This window comes from Crocuta crocuta, unplaced genomic scaffold (assembly GCF_008692635.1).
Source record: "Crocuta crocuta isolate KB4526 unplaced genomic scaffold, BGI_CrCroc_1.0 scaffold143, whole genome shotgun sequence".
NCBI classification, from domain to species: Eukaryota; Metazoa; Chordata; class Mammalia; order Carnivora; family Hyaenidae; genus Crocuta; species Crocuta crocuta.
Window position 1 is genome coordinate 917899 of NW_027529175.1, and position 17161 is coordinate 935059.

Here is a 17161-nt window from a genome sequence, read left to right on the forward strand (position 1 = left end):
GAAAAAAAATCTGCATTTAAGGGGGCCTGCACAATTCAAACCTGTGTGGGAGCCAACTGTATTAATGAGTTTGGCCTCTTTTTTCATTTCTTTATTAAAATCTAGCTTACAATCTAAGCTTTAAATCTCCATGCTTAAATCGGCTCATTCTCAAAAGATATTTGTCTTTAACATACTGCATGCAGTGATTCAATTTTTCTCGTAAATTTTTGTTAATTAAATTTTCTTAAATCTTTTGGTGCATTTTATGAAATTTCAGCATTAAAAATAAATCTCTCTGGGTGCCTGGGTGGCTCTGTCGGCTAAGCATCCCACTTCGGCTCAGGTCATGATCTCACGGTTTGTCGTTCAAGCCCCACATTGGGCTCTCTGCTGTCAGTGCAGAGCCCGCTTTGGATCCTGTCTCCCACTCTCTGTCCCTCCCCTGCTTGCTCTCCCTCTCCCTCTCAAAAATACATAAACATTTTAAAAAATAGATAAAAACAGATCTCTCAAAGCAGGATCTCAAAGACATAATTGGACACTCGTGCGCACTGCAGCACTATTCATGACAGCCATACAGCGGAGCAGCCTAAGTGTCCACTGACAGACAACTGGATCAAGAAAATGTGGGATAAAAAAAAAAAGAAAAAGAAAATGTAGGATATACATACAATGGAGTATTATGAGGCCTCCAAAAAGAAGGAAGTCCTGTCACATGCTATAATGTAGGTGAACCATGATGCTAACCAAAATAAGCCAATCACCAAAGAACAAATACTGTATGATTCCATTTAACTTGGAGTCATGTAATATGAAAATCATAAAAACAGAAAATAGAAAAGTGATGATTGCCTAAGGGCTAGGGAGAGGGAAGAGATGGAATTAGTGTTCAGTGGGTATAGAGTTTCAGTTCTACAAGATAAAAATGTTCTGGAGGTCCATTGAAAAACAATGAGAATATACTAAACGCCATTGGGCTTTAGAGTTAAAAATGATTAAGATGGTAAATTTAATGTTATGTGTTTTTTACCACAATAAAAAAAGTTAGCAACTGAATTTAAATGTAGTTCATTTACTGTTTTTATAAAAGAGAAAGCTTATATGCCTTTTATTTTATTTTTTTACTTTTTAAAAAATGTTTATTTATTTATTTGAGAGAGAGAGAGAGAGACAGAACATGAACAGGGAAGGGGCAGACAGGGAGACTCAGAATCTGAAGCAGACTCCAGGCTCTGAGTTGTCAGCACAGAGCCCAACGCGGGGCTTGAACTCACGAACCTTGAGATCATGACCTGAGCCAAAGTCAGATGCTTAACCGGCTGAACCACTCAGGCGCCCACTTATATGCTTTTTAAAAACACGTATTTGTTTTTGAGAAAAGGAAAAAGAGTGCAAACGAATGGGGGAAGGACAGAGAAAGAGAGAGAGAATCCCAAGTGGGCTCCACGCTGTCAGCACAGAGCCGGACGCTCCCACTAATCATGAAACCATGAACTGAGCCGAAACCAAGAGTCAGATGCTTAACCCACTGGGCCACCTGGGTGCCCCTAAATGTACTTTCAATGCAAAATACAGCCTGGATTTCAAGGACTTAATACCCCCCCAAAATTGTAAAATTCCTAACAGTGATTTTATGTTGAAATGATAATCTTTTATATATGTTGTATTAAATAAAGCATCCATATTAAAATTTTTTTAAATCTCATTTTATAATGTGTTATTTAGACAGTATCCCCTTTTTAAGGATTGTTGGTAGAATTTTATCAACTCCTGTATTTCAACTCTCTTGGAGTGCCATCTTTTTTGATTTCCCTTTTGCAAGGGAAAATCTGTTCAGAGCTTGCATGGGAGCCCTAGATGGAAGTCAAAGTATTGAAGACAGTTTTATATTGATTCGGAGAGAAGAATGTGATTTATGGAATCAACATTGCTCTTTTTACTCTAGCGTGGTGTAATACGATTTTGTGCTTGAGGTGCTGTTTTTTAAATGTCTGAACTCCAATATCTTGATTAAATTCCCTTCTTACTAATTACATTCTTCCCAACTTAAATGTCTAGTTATAAAATGCCCTTTTAATTTTTCTGAATTATTAATTATACAGACCTTTCATTAATTCTAACAGCTTGTCCTTACCTTATCTTTGTTGCTGCTCTTACTCGAACTTATTAACTTACATCTCTGTCTTCCTTAAACATATTGAGGTGCAACTTTAAAAGTTTATTCTCTGGGTGTCTGGGTGGCTCAGTTGGTTAAGCGTCCGACTTTGGCTCAGGTCACGATCTCACAGTTCGTGGGTTCAAGCCCTGCATCGGGCTCTGTGCTGACAGCTCGGAGCCTGGAGCCTGCTTTGGATTCTGTGTCTCCCTCTCTCTCTCTGCCCCTCCCCCATTCATGTTCTGTCTCTGTCTCTCAAAAATAAAGTTAAAAAAATTTTTTTAAAAAGTTTATTCTCCCCTAGTCTCTATACTAAGGATTCTTTTGATTAGGATGTTCCTTGTTTCATATTTAACCATCAAATTTCACACTAAGTTCTTTGGGAACCATTCTTTTGGTGTTTGTTTTAATTAAAAAAAAAAAAAAAACAAAGTCTGTACNTTTTTAAAAAGTTTATTCTCCCCTAGTCTCTATACTAAGGATTCTTTTGATTAGGATGTTCCTTGTTTCATATTTAACCATCAAATTTCACACTAAGTTCTTTGGGAACCATTCTTTTGGTGTTTGTTTTAATAAAAAAAAAAAAAAAAAAGGCAGCTCTGTCATAGTTCCTAAATACAAAAGAAAAAGAAGCAGAAGCAGAAGAAGAAAAAGAAAAAGAAAGAAAGAAAAAAAGAAAGAAAATATTTCCAAGTCACTTATTTTATACATAATTATTTTCACAATACAAACCTTGGTGTTTGGCCATTAGGAAAGAGGGTTGTTTTTGTTTTTTGTTTTGTTTTGTTTCTTAACATTCTCTGTATTCTACCATGAGCTTTTCACTCATGTTTTTTCTTTAAACCATTGAGCTATGTACATGTTGAAATAAACTCACTAAGAAGTACCAAACTGAACTCTGTAAACTTAGTCATTATTACACAGTAGTAAGCTGAACATCAGAAGAATGGTTGGATTTCTATATAATCTTTTTAATTGTTTTTAAGAGAAAGGAAATGAGTTTTATTTTCAAGTTAATTGCTATTTTGAAAATACCACAAAGAGGTTCAATAGATGATAGTTATGCTCTTGGAATTTTTGCTGCTGGGAATTTTAGCATAACCATAAACATTTTGCACTAGGCCTTTGGGAAACTGTCAGTTGGTAATAAATTTTGTGATTTGCGTTGAAGTTACTTAAAAAATTAATTCTCAGGGCGCCTGGGTGGCTCAGTCAGTTAAGCGTCTGACTCTTGGTTTCAGCTCAGGTCATGATCTCGTGGTTCGTGCACTCAAGCTCTATATTGGGCTCTGCGCTGATAATGTGGAGCCTGCTTAGGATTCTCTGTCTCCTCTCTCTGCCCCTCCCATTTGTGCTGTTTCTCTCTCTCTCTTTCAAAATAAATAAATTAAAAAAAATAATTCTCTCAAACATTGCCCCCCCCCCTTTGAGCCTCATAAGCACGTAATGAGTTCTGAATTCTATTTTTTGAGGTTTTTCTTGGATGTCTGGGCCATGGATTAATTACAATAATCATAACTTCAGAAACTGTGTGTCTCATAGTTGAAAATGACTACAAACTCCGAGGGCTGCTACTACTTACAGGTTCATGTGATGACTTTAACCAACAATGAATAGGGTAGATTATGCAGCTCTTAGAAAACTACAGTTAATTTAATAATAGTCTTAGGTGTGCCTGGGTGTCTCAGTTGGTTAAGTGTCTGACTATGGCTCAGGTCATGATCTCTCAGTTCGTGAGTTCAAGCTCCGCGTTGGGCTCTGTGCTGATAGCTCAGAGCCTTAAGCCATCTTCGGATCCTGTGTCTCCCTCTTCCTCAACCCGTCTCCTGCTCACACACTCTCTCTCTCTCAAAAATAGATAAACATTAAAAAATTAAAAAAAAATAATAGTCTTAATTCTGTAGCTTGTATTTTGCTTAAGGACAAATAACTGCCTTTATGGAAAAACATAACTCAAAAGGCAAGATGTTATTTGTCCAGTTCCTTGAAATTGGTGTTTTAAGGCCTCTTTTTTGGAGATGTTATTGTTGTCGTGAAGTTGTAAAATGTTTCTAAATATTTGAAATAGCGCTCTGTAGATACAGGTGAAGAAATACACATTCTGGTGCAAGGATCTCCAGGGGTGTCATGAAGAGAAGCTAGTGTTTGTTTCCCTCCAAATGTTCTGATTGCCAGGGGGTGTGGATACAGGTTCTACCCTGAGCATTCTGCCTCGGTTTCCCTTCCTGCCAGTAATGTCTGTGGGCTGAAGTTTGGGCTGAGGTAGAGGTGAAGAGAATGGCAGAGAGGAGGCACAACATGATGGCTGGCAGTGAAATGTCAGTTTAAGGCTTTTTACTAGATCATCAGCTCCGCAAGGATAGAGACTTTTGTTAGCTTGGTCACTGCCAGTGGCACATAGAAAGTATCAATAAATATAAATATATAAATATATTGAATGAATGAAGATGTCTGAGTGCTAAGAATCCCTCCCTATTCTACATACTCGCTTTGAAAATCCTAATCCCAGAATATTTTTGATAAGCGAAAGAAAAGTAAATTGGTAACTTACCATGTTTGACTTTATATCAACACTTTCTTAAGAATGTTTGTTTGTTTTTGAGAGAGAGAGCAAGTGAGCGCATGCAAGCAGGGGAGAGAGAGAGAAAGAGAGAATCTCAAGCAAGCTCAACACTGTCAGTGCGCAGCCTGACTCAGGGCTCAAATTCACAAACTGTGAGATCACGACCTGAACTGAAATCAAGGGTTGGACGCTTAACTGACTGAGCCAAGCAGCCACCCCCGTATTCAATTCTTTCTTGAGCATATTCCAACAGACTTGATTTTTCACTATTCTTTAAGTGTCTCTACCTATGAGACAGTTGTTGATTATTGTTTATTTGGCAGAAGATGCCTTTTTCTTTGTTTCTGAGGTCTTCCATAAGACGCCTTTAGCCTGCCTATGCATATTTTTTCTATCGTTTAAAGGATCTTGGGCGCCTGGCTGGCTCAGTAGAGCATGTGACTCTTGATCTTGGGGCCATGTGTTCAAGCCCCATGTTGATCACAGAGCTTACTTTAAAAAAACAAACTAGGGGTGCCTGAGTGGCTTAGTCGGTTAAGTGTCCAACTCCTGGTTTTGGCTCAAATCATGATCTCACAGTTAGTGAGTTTGTGCTCTGCATCTGGCTCTGTGTTGACAGTGCAGAGCCTGCTAGGGATCTCTCTCTCTCTCTCTGTCTCTCTCTGTCTCTCTCAATAAAGAAAGACAGAGTTTTTAATGATCAGTTAGTTCATTAATTAAAGGGTCTTTGTATTCCTGTCCAGTGGCTCTCCATAAGGTCTTCCATGCACATCTCATTTCCTTCTCTATTATATGCCTTTAAAAAAAATTTATTTTTTATTTTTTTAAAATGTTTTATTTATTTCTGAGAGAGAAAGACAGTATGAGCAGGGGAGGGTCAGAGAGAGAGGGAGATACAGAATCTGCAGCAGGTTCCAGGCTCTGAGCTAGCCATCAGCACAGAACCTGACACGGTGCTCAAACCCATGAACTGTGAGATCATGACCTAAGCCAAAGTCGGATGCTTCACCCACTGAGCCGCCCAGGCGCCCCCATTATATGCCTTTGTTGAGGCAAAGAGACCCTTCTTTCTGACCAGGAACAAATCTAGGTTTTTGGAAATGCACTTTAAGGAAAAGAGAGCTAATTCAAATACAAGTTGTACAAAAGTGAACATTTATTTACAACGAGGAAAGAAAACCACAAACAATGGCATCTTTTAAGAAGTGGACAAATAGAAAATTCAGAAAAATAGCACTAACATTTGTATTCACCACTTAACACATCACTGGGAGTCTTTTTTCTCTACATTTTCCGGCCACATAGTCTTTTTTGCCCCTTCATATTACACTGGTTTTGTGATATTTTCTAGAAGGAGACTGGAAAGATAATTCGTTGTTTGTTATATATAGCATGGTTGACCACAAGAGGGTTTTTCATACTGACGGATCAACAAAGTTCCTTTCATCCCCACAACTTGTTATTAGTAACATTATATAAATTTTTGAGATTGTTATCAACTTTGGGAAAATCTCTATTAAGTATCCTTATATTTTAAGGCTTCACTTTTTCTTGTAAGGCTTCACTTTTTCTTGTGATACTCTTTGAATTGACACATTGACATCATGAGATGATCTGGCCCTGCACACTTCTGTCATGATGCAGAGTAAGCTGGCCCAGTGTTCTCTTTGTATGGTAGGATGATTAACAGTAACTCGACCATACACAGAAGTGCTGAGAACCACATGAATATATTCCACTAAACCCCAAAAATCTCCACTGTAACTTTCCCTTTATGGATCCCCAAAACGCCTGCAGCCACTTCTAACTCTACTGATGGGGGAGTCATGCTGGGGGGAAAGCAGAGATGGAAAGAGACTGTAGTTTTAGCAGTATGGGTTAAGAGTGATGAATGTGTCTTGTTTTTGCACACTTTGTAAAAAGTGTCATTAGAACAAAGGTGGACTAGTCACACTTCCTAATTTCAAAATACATGACAAAGCTACAGCAATCAAAACAATGGGATACTGGCATAAGGATGGCAGATAGACCAATGGAATGGAATAGAAAGCCCAGAAATAAACACTCACGTGTAAGGTCAAATGATCTTTGACAAGCGTACCCAGACCATTCAATGGGAAATGAAGGAGAGTCTTTTCAACAGATGCTGTTGGGAACACTGGCTACCCACTTGCAAAAGAATGACGATGGCCCCTTGTCTCACATCATATACAAAAATTATGTCAAAACGGATTAAAGACCTAAGCTGAAGACCTAAAACTATAAAACTTTTTGAAGAAAATACAGGAGAAAAGCTTTGTGACATTGGATTTGGCAGTGATTTCTTGGATGTGACACCAAATGTCAGGAAAGATAGACAAATGAGACCACATCAAATTTTTAAAGTTTTGTGCATCAAAAGACCCACCCCATAGAGTGAAAAGGCACCCTACAGAATGGGAGAAAATATCTGCAAATCATATGTCTGATTAGGGGTTAATATCCAGAATATGTAGAGAACTACAACTCACCAACAAAAAATCATATAACCTGATTTAAAAACGGGCAAAGGTGGGGCGCCTGGGTGGCTTAGTAGGTTAAACGTCTGTCTTGGGCTCAGGTCATGATCTCGCGGTTTGTGGGTTCAAGCCCGGCGTTGAGCTCTGTGCTGAGAGCTCAGAGCCTGGAGCCTGCTTTGGATTCTCTGTTTCCCTCTCTCTGCCCCTCCCTGCTCACTCTCTGTCTCTCTCTCTCTGTCTCAAAAATATATAAATCTTTTAAAAAAAATGGGCAAAGGATTTGAATAGACTTTTCTCCAAGAATGTATAAATGACCAATAAACATATGAAAAGACACTCAGCATCACTAATCATCAAAGAAATACAAATCAGAACTACAGTGAGATACCACTAGGATGACTACTACAAAAAAACCCAAAAACCAAAACCCAGAAACAAAAAACAGAAAATAACAAGTGCTGGCAAAGATGCAGAGAAATGGAAACCCTTGTGCACTGTTGGATTATAAAATGAGGTGACTACTGTGGAAAGCAATATGGAGCTTCCCTAAAAAATTAAAACTAGAACTGCCAGATGAGCCAGGAATCCCCCCTTCTGGGTATGTATTCAAAAGAATTGAAATGTTTGCATACGCATATTCATAGAAACACTCATCACAATAGCCAGGTGGGGGAAGTACCCCAAGTGTTCATTGGCAGATGAATGGGTAAACAAAAGGTGGCTTATGTATATATACACTGGAGTATTAGTCAGCCATGAAAAAAGGAGATCCTATCATGTGCTACAACATGGATGAACCTGGAGAATATTACGTTAAGTGCAACAAGCCAGTCACAAAAAGACAAATACGGGATGATTCCTCTTAAAGGAGCGATCTAAAGTAGTCAATTTTATATAAATAGAAAATAAAATGGAGGTTACCTGGGACTGGGGGGAGAGGAAAAAGAGAAGTTGTTTAGTGGGTATAGAGTCTCAGCTTTGCAAGATAAAATAACTCTAGATATCTGGAGATCTATTTCACAGCCATGTGAATCCACTTACCGGTACTGAACCGCACAACTGGTTAAGATGGTAAATTTTATGTTATGTGTATTTACCACAATAAAAAAGAAGAAGAAGAAGAAACACGTTGCAACAGATAAAAAAACAGAGAAATCATTTGGAACAGTGCCCAAATGGGGCTTTAGGAGAGCCCCATGAGCGTGAGGGGCCTGCAACTTAAGCTTCCTTAGCTTCAAACTGACGCATCTGTTTTCACCATTCTGGTCCTGCCCTTCCTTGGAAGTCCAGCGCCACTGATCTGTAGTGTCCATATTTTCTAACTCCTGTGTCTCCTAGGCTGCAACCAACACTTAGCAATTTATCNAAGAAGAAGAAGAAGAAACACGTTGCAACAGAAAAAAAAACAGAGAGAGAAATCATTTGGAACAGTGCCCAAATGGGGCTTTAGGAGAGCCCCATGAGCGTGAGGGGCCTGCAACTTAAGCTTCCTTAGCTTCAAACTGACGCATCTGTTTTCACCATTCTGGTCCTGCCCTTCCTTGGAAGTCCAGCGCCACTGATCTGTAGTGTCCATATTTTCTAACTCCTGTGTCTCCTAGGCTGCAACCAACACTTAGCAATTTATCTCACACTTTCTTGTTGACTGTGCTATGTACATGTTTTATCTTCCAGTTATAGGTTTTTAAGTGTTGTGTTCTTTTGTATCCTGTAAATACTTAGGTTCGTATTCATTCATTGATTCCTTTGCTTATATGTTTGGTCTTTCATCCAACAAACATTAATTGAATTTTGTTGGAGTTAAGAATCCTGAATGGGGCGCCTGGGTGGCTTAGTCGGTTAAGCGTCCGACTTTCGCTTAGGTCATGATCTCGCGGTTCGTGGGTTCGAGCCCCGCGTCGGGCTCTGTGCCGACTGCCAGCTCAGAGCCTGGAGCCTGTTTCAGAGTCTGTGATTCCTTCTCTCTCTGACCCTCCCCTGCTCACACTGTCTCTCTCTCTCTCTCCTAGAAATAAATAAAAATATTTCAAAAAAAAAAAAAGAATCCTGAAAAGCTTGGCTTTTAGGTTTATATTGTTTCTTGTCCCCAGCCTTTGTCGTTGCCATCGTTTGATAGTACTGGAGGTTGATAAAACTTAGAAAAGTCTTTGCCTTTCTTATGTTCACTACATAGCAAATTCCTACTCATTCTTTAGACTCTGTTCAAAATCTCATATCCCCTGTGAGTCTTTCCTGACTCTCCCAGAAGTTAGTTCTTGGTAATCATATGGCATAACTATCTTATATCTCTGTTCTTTAATTATGGCATTTACCATGCTATATTTTAATTATGGATTTACATGCCTCTGTCCTTCAGAGTGTTAACAGTCATTCTTTTTATCCCCCAGGGCCTAGCTCTAGCACAGTATAGAATACATGGTGGATGCTTTAAAGGAAAAAAGCCGGGGGAGGGACCTGGGTGGCTCATTGGGTTGAGTGTCCAACTTTACCTCAGGTCAGGATCTCGCTGTTCCCAAGTTCAAGTCCCACATCGGGTGGCCTCTGTGCTGGCAGCTCAGGGCCTGGACCCTGTTTCAGATTCTGTGGTTTTCTCTGTCTCTCTCTCTCTCTGCTCCTTCCCTGTTCATGCACTGTCTCTCTTAAGGGTAAATAAACATTAAAAAAAAATTTTTTTTTAAGATTCTTGACTGCATGAATGAATGATGAATCTAGAATTTGGAGCCTTATTCTTGAAAGAATTGATTGGCCTCATTATATCTCATGGTCCCAGATTTCACTCTTTTTTTTTTTTAATGTTTATTCATTTCTGAGAGAGAGAGCACAAGCGGAGGAGGAGCAAGGAGAGAGAAAGGGAGGCACAGAATCTGAATCAGGCTCCAGTCTCAGAGCCCAGCGTGAGGCTCGAACTCATGAACTGTGAGATCGTGACCTGAGCCAAAGTCGGAAGCTTAACCGACTGAGCCACCCAGGCACCCCAGATTTCATTCTTAATAACAACCATTTATCTAGTGACAGAATCACTTGTACCTTCTAAATATATTGTATACTAAATATATTGTATACTTTACTCCACCTCTCTTGTCTCACCTGGTCCCTCCTTGGACCTCTATGGTCTATCCTCTGTATACAAGGATGAGTTTTTGAAACACGAATCTGATTCTGTCTTCCTTAAAGTGATGGCAAGACCTCTGTAGGCCCTTGAAATGCATACTTGGGGAGGTTTTGAAGACTTTGCCCTAATAAAAGACACCCACATTCCACATTAAATATGTGGTTTTATTTATTTTTACTATCACATGTTTACAGAATATTGATAATTTTGTTTCTGAAATTCTTTGGCTACAAATAGCTTACTTAATTTATAATCACCTAAGATTTAAAAAAAATTTTTTTTATGTCTTTATTTTATTTTGAGAGACAGAGAGCGAGCGGGGGAGGGGCAGAGAGAGAGACACACACAGAATCCAAAGCAGGCTCCAGGCTCTGAGCTGTCAGCACAGAGCCCGATGCAGGGCTCGAACCCATGGACTGTGAGATCATGACCTGAGCCGAAGTCGGACGCTTAACCAACTGAGCCACCCAGGCACCCCACCTAAGATTTTTTTAATAACTAGCATTTTTAGAAATCTTTGCAAAGTGAGAATTGTTTTCAAATGTAATGAAAATTTTATAAATCCTAAATTTAACAGTGAATGAAAATCCTGGGTTATAATATTTTTGAGAACATTTAAGCATTTATTTTATTGTCATAATTTTCTTTTTGTATTTTTGACTCATAAATATATTTTTTCAGGTCCTAAACATTTGCCTAGGCCCCTGAAAAGCTGGTAGGTAGGAAATGAATAATGGATAAAATACCACTATTCAACCTCCTGCTTTAAAAGTCTTCTTTGACTTTGCAGCACCTGGTGGCTCAGTTGGTTAAGTGTCTGACTTTGCCTGGGGTCATGATCTCACACTCTGAGTTCTAGCACTGGGCTCTGTGCTGAAGGCTCAGAGCCTGGAGCCTCCTTCAGATTCTGTGTCTCCCTCTCTCTGTGCCCCTCCCCCACTCTCTCTTTCTGTCTCTCTCTCTCTCTTAGAAATAAACATTAAAATTCTTCTGTGACTTTCCACTATTCTTTTTTTTTTATTAATGTTTATTTTTGAGAGAGCATGAGTGGGGTAGGGGAAGAGAGAGAGACAGAAGATCTGAAGTGGGCTCTGTGCTGACAGCAATGAGCCCGATGCGGTGCTGGAACTCATGAACTTTGAGGTTTGATCTGAGCCGAAGTCAGACGCTCAACTGACTTAGCCACCCAGACACCCCAACTTTCCCACTATTCTTAAAGCACTGTGGCCTGAAAGACTCAGTATGATCTAGCCCTTTCTACCTCCTCAGGTTCATCTACACCTCTCTTCCCTGCTCACATGCCTCTTGATCATCCCTCTGGTTCTTTTAAGCACTCAAGGGGTGGGGCACCTGGGTGGTTCAGTGAGTTGAGTGTCCCACTCTTGGTTTCTGTCCCACTCTTGGTTTCAGCTCGGGTTATGATCTCACAGTTTTGTAGGTTTGAGCCCCGCATCTGGCTCTCTGCTGCCATTGCAGACCCTGCTTGGGACTCTCTCTTTCCCCTCTCTCTGCCCCTCCCCTACCTACACTGTCTCTGTCTCTCTCAAAATAAAAAAATAAACTTAAATTTTTTTTTAAAAACTTGAAGGATTGCTTTTCAACTCAGCTTAAATGTCCTGTGTGAGATAAGCCTTTCCTAATCACCTTATCTAAAGTGAGCCTCCCTCAGGCGTTCTGTATCCCATCAAACTCTTCATTTCCTTATCAGTGTTACCCTTTTCCCATAAGGATGTTGACTCTACATGGACACGAGCCTTTCTGGTATGGCTTACTGGCTCAACTAGCTGCAGAACCAGGCACGTAGAAAGCATTTAGCACATACTTGTTTAATACATGAAGTTATTTATGTTAATAGATTTTATAATTTAACCATCCTTGCATTGTTGATATAAATGTTACATGGTCATAATGAACTATTCTCTTAAAACTGCTGAATTCTCTTTGTTGATATTTTACTTAGGATTTTTATATTTGTCTTCACAAGTGAAGATTAGTCTATAGTTTTATTTTTCATACCATCTTAGTCCAGATGGATAGGAAGAATAAGTTAGCCATATAGAAGATATGAGGAAACTTTCCCTTTTGTCTCCATAAGTTTGGAAACGATAGGAATGACATAGAAATTATCTGACAGAAGTTTGGTAGAATTTACCCAGAAAACCATTTGTGTCTGATGTAGTTTTACTGGCAACTTCTTTGAATATTTTACAGATTTCTGCCGTGAGTTTTTATTGTTATTTTCATAACTGCTTTTGAGTTGATTTTAGTCATTTCTGTTTTCCTTGACTGTCAGACATTTTATTTAATCTTAAAATTTATTGATGTAAAGTTATGAGTAATTCTCTAACAATGTAAAAAATACTCTCAAAAAAAATTCTCCAAATCTGTAATTATAATGTCTTCTTTCTGAGCCCTGATGTTAATTTATGACCTCTCTTTTTAAAACTTTGATCAGATTTTCTAAAAGATTATCTACCTATATAGTTTAAAACAAAAAAAGGTATTTGTTTTATTGATTGTGTCTATACTTTTTTGACATTTGCTTTATGTTTATGCTTTTGCCATTATTAATTAATTTTTGGTTTGTTACTTGTTTTCTAGATTGTTGAGTTAAATGTTCAGTTCATTATTTTTTAATCTTGTTTCCTAAGAAAAATATTTTAGCATAGGAGTGCCTGGGTGGTTCATTTAGTTAAGCATCTGACTGTTGATTTTGGCTCAGGTCATGATCTCAGTTTATGAGTTCGAGCCCTGCATTGGGGCTCTGCTGTGACAGTGTAGAGCCTGCTTGGGATTCTCTCTCTCTCTGCCCCTCCCCCATGCACATGTGCTTGCACTCTCTCTCAATACAAATAAATGAACTTAAAAAAATTTAGTATATAGTTACCAAAGGTGCCAACTTTGAAAGATAACACCCATTTGAGTGTATAAGTTTTGGTATATTTGTTTAAAAAAAGTAATCTTTTTTATTAATTTGTATCTTCATCTTGTAATAATATAATTTAAAAACACTGTTTCATGGTTAATATGAAAAAAAGTACAAAAATATATTGCAGAGTCCAAAATGTCTGGAAATTCAGTGAAAATATTTTTTAAACATTTATTTATTTTTGAGAGAGAGCATGCACACGCGTGGACAAGCTGGGGAGGGGCAAAAAGAGAGGGACAGAGGATCCAAAGTGGGCTTCACGCTGACAGCAGAAAGCCCAACATAGGGCTCGAACCTGTGAACCACTGGATCAAGACCGGAGCCAAATTTGGATGCCTTACCTACCAAGCCACCCAGACGCCCCTGAAAATAACGTCTTTATTTCAGTTGTTTCTTCAGATGAGCAAGTGGACTAATTGCTTTAATGTTAGAGGTATCTCACAAAGCAAAGCTGTCTAGAGGATGAAAAAAACCTATCAATCGTATTATTTGAAAATAGAACTAATATTTTGTTTCTAAATGTGTTTGTTTTCTGACTTTTCGTGTAGCTTGCTTAACCCTCACAAGGTAATACACACACACACACACACACATACATAATAATATTTTGTATTAGGGAATGGAGATTAAGCAACATTATAAAGAAATTAAACCAGGGAGCATCACAAATTAAAACAAGGCCGCTATACAATCCCCATGCATTTTAACATGTTGGGCATGATCCGCATAAGTAAGCTTTCCGTAAATCAGCGGGAAGGCATTGGAAGGATAAAAATAGACTAAATAGTCAAAATTTCCATCCAAGGAGTTTCCTGCTTTTGCCTACATCTCAATTGTCAGTCTGGGTCCTGGCTTTTGCTCTACTTGGGGCTGCGCTAAGACAGTGGAGGCATTTTACACCATAAATATTCAAGCTGCCAAATCATCGAGGCATTGGCCTCGCCTGCCCTGAAACAGCCCCTTTCCTGTTCTTCTGTCGGAGTGGAAAAAGCAAGGGAGGGAGGCTGTATGAAGGCTCAGACGCCAGGATGATAAACATGTGGGATTTAGGAAGGGTTCATAGGTTCCTTTTCGAGGAACACCAGGCTTACGGAACCCATGGGTTCTCTGCTGGCTGGCACATCAGATTACACTTCGTCAGCCTCCTTTATTTGGGAGACTCACACTGCAGAATCCCACCTTTTTTGGTATATAGAGATGGATGGAGTCTGACAGTTACAAGGTTTCGCCTGCTTTCTATCATTTATTTCCTAAGCCATCCAACTCCTTAGAATAAATAGACGGAGGTGAGTTTCTGGAAACCATGTGACTTCCGTTCTTTATATTTGGATGGCAGATTTCCTGCTGCCCAGCACTTCTGAATGGGAAATCCAAGTAATTCATTCATTAGTTTATTCACCTCCTATGTGGGGCCACAGCAATAAAGGAAGACGTGGTATTTGCCCTTATACACACTGGGAAAGATCCACAATAAGCAAATTCTCACGCAAATAATAAATCGCAATTATGAGCAGTACTATGAAGAAGGAGTACAGGATGTTATGGGAATGTTGAACAGGAAAGCCTGGTCTCGCCTGGAAGGGTCCAGAAAGCCTACCTGGAGTAATGGATTACTTTTGAGATGGCAAGGATAAGATGAACAGAACTGCTAAAAGAAAGAGGCCAAGTGCAGACTTTTAGAGCTGACAAGAACCGAAGATAGCATCTAGTGATGTCCAGTCTTCACATTCCACAATGAGAAAAGGCTCAGGAGGTAAAGGGATTTGCCTAATGAAACCTGTGCAGCCTGTTAGCCCCAGATCTAGAGACACACACCCTGCGCGGCTTTCTTCAGTGGGTGGGTATAAATCAAGATGTATGTAACAAGAAGAAGGGACTGGCGGATTGGGGAAAGACGGTAGGCATTTAATTCCATGCTTACTCCTGTCAGCTGCAAAGCTATTTCCTCAGGTGGGAGAGGGGATTAAAGAGGGCTGGAATCTGCCTTACCCTAGAGGAAGTCAGCTTGCTAGCTGCAGTATAGTTTTTATTTGGGGCCGGGGGCGGAGGCGTCAGACACACATACACCCAAAACAGTAAATGTGGACTTCATTTGGGAAATCAATCCCCTGTTCAGCTCTGTCTTGCTGTGTGATTTGAGATAACTCACTTAACTTCTCTGAACTGCCAATCTCCGTTTCTACTGGGGCGTATTTCCCTTCAGTCCTCTCCTGTGCAATTTAGGAGCTTGCCGGAGATCAGTTGTGCCCTGTGTTTCACCTTAATCTTTAAAAACTGGTCTCTTGCTTGACCGAAGCATTGTTTAAGGTCCCCTTTTAAAGAGCAGTTTGCTTGCCCAAACAGCCAGAGAAGAACTGGAGCAAGCAAGTCAACCTCCAGGATCTGCAAGAATCGTTCGCAACTGAGCATATTTCTATAAACCAATAAAGGTTTTTCTATTTTGTTCATCTGTTACCCTTATGCTGTTGCCACTTTCACATTCAGTGTGTGTAGGCGGAGAGCCGGAGATAACAGCATTTCACAAATGAAAGTGAGTGGAAAAGGGCTGCTTTCCCTTTAAGGCAGCTCCATTCCCCAGCTCCCTCCCCTTTCCTGATTGACAAACCTACCCGAAGTCACATGATCCGCCTCTATTTGAAGGTCACAAAAAGCTGCTTCCTTTAGAGACAGAGGGGGAGAGAGAGAGCAAGAGGGAGAGTGAGTGAGAGAGTTAGTTCAAGCCAAAATGGCCGACAGAGTCTCTGCTGGTTTCTGAATATTTAAAATACAAAAAAACAGATAGACAAAAAGAAATCATTTTTTGGACCTTTTTTCATTTCCATTTCTACCTTGTATGCCTCAATTTGCTGGATTTAAGCACTGCTGCACTTTATGAGGTTGGTAAATATTTTCAATTTTTTTAAACCAATTGATTTATATGGATCTTGTCTAACCGTTTTCACTAGTGGTGTTGCAAATGGACATTTGTCTAGCATGGAGACTGGCTTCAGACATTTCGTGAATCTGTGTAAATCAGACCCGTGATGTACTTTTGGTTCGGCATTTTAGAAATGGAAAAGCCTTGTAGAATATTTAAATTTTGGAGTGATTTAATTGCACTTTTAATTTATATACGGATTTTCATCATCGTTTCTGTGTTGCAAATCAATGAAACTACGAGTAACCGGAAATTTGATATTTAGAAAGAGGTTTTTAAAAAACACAGACCTCTCCCTGCCCCCTTAAATCTGCTGCAAAAATTTGCATAAATATAAATGGGTTTGCATTCTTTCGGCTGCTAAGGCCGACAAAGGATCTGGGAGGGCAAGCACTACCACAGAAAGCCTTTTTTTTTTTTTTTTTTCTTTCCTTAAAGCTGGGCCATCCTTCCTAGAGAGATGGAAAACCTAAAATAAGACCTGATACATTTTAAACATCAGGCTGGGGGCGAGTGAACACCCGGAGGCTTGGGGTTTGTAGATTCCCCTGCTTGAAAACCTCCCAAGCAATGTGTGGGTCACCCCTCTCCTCGGCGCGCGCTCGTTTGCACCAGGTCTCTGTGTGTGTTCTCAAACGTGCAGCCAGATGCGCTTTTATTTTGATCGTGGTTTGAACCAAACGGCAGGACTATCTTGTAAACATGGTGTTTTGAAGATCGGAACAGCTATTCACCCCACCAGGAACGAATTCTTTATCACTTTCTCCCTGTAGATTGGCCTTCTCCATTTCTCGCGGATTAGAAATTTTTGTTTCATTTTGTACAGATGAACTGGGCTTTTCAGCACAAATTCAGCATCTGTGTGTGTGGCTGCCTGTTTGGGCCATGTATCCATGGTCGAAGTGGACATTTAGGGTCACATAAATAGGTAGCTGTTTGGATGTGTGTGTTCATTACCCCCGAAACTGTGCGGTGCCCTGAAGTTAAATTCCATTACTTCCAATA

At 39.7% G+C, this 17161-nt stretch overlaps 1 protein-coding gene across 6 annotated transcripts in view; it reads left to right on the forward strand.

Annotated features, from left to right (window-relative positions):
- TNRC6B (trinucleotide repeat containing adaptor 6B) overlaps positions 1-17161 on the forward strand; it is a 243249-nt gene that overhangs the window by 97541 nt on the left and 128547 nt on the right. The window contains exon 1 of one of the 6 annotated variants that reach the window (XM_077757922.1): positions 15919-16115. The exons of the other annotated variants lie outside the window; for them this stretch is intronic. Within the exon in view, the coding sequence (XP_077614048.1) occupies positions 16111-16115 (5 nt within the window). The 5' untranslated portion in view covers positions 15919-16110. Of the gene's footprint in view, positions 1-15918; positions 16116-17161 lie in introns of those variants that run through there. 6 annotated transcript variants of the gene reach the window in all.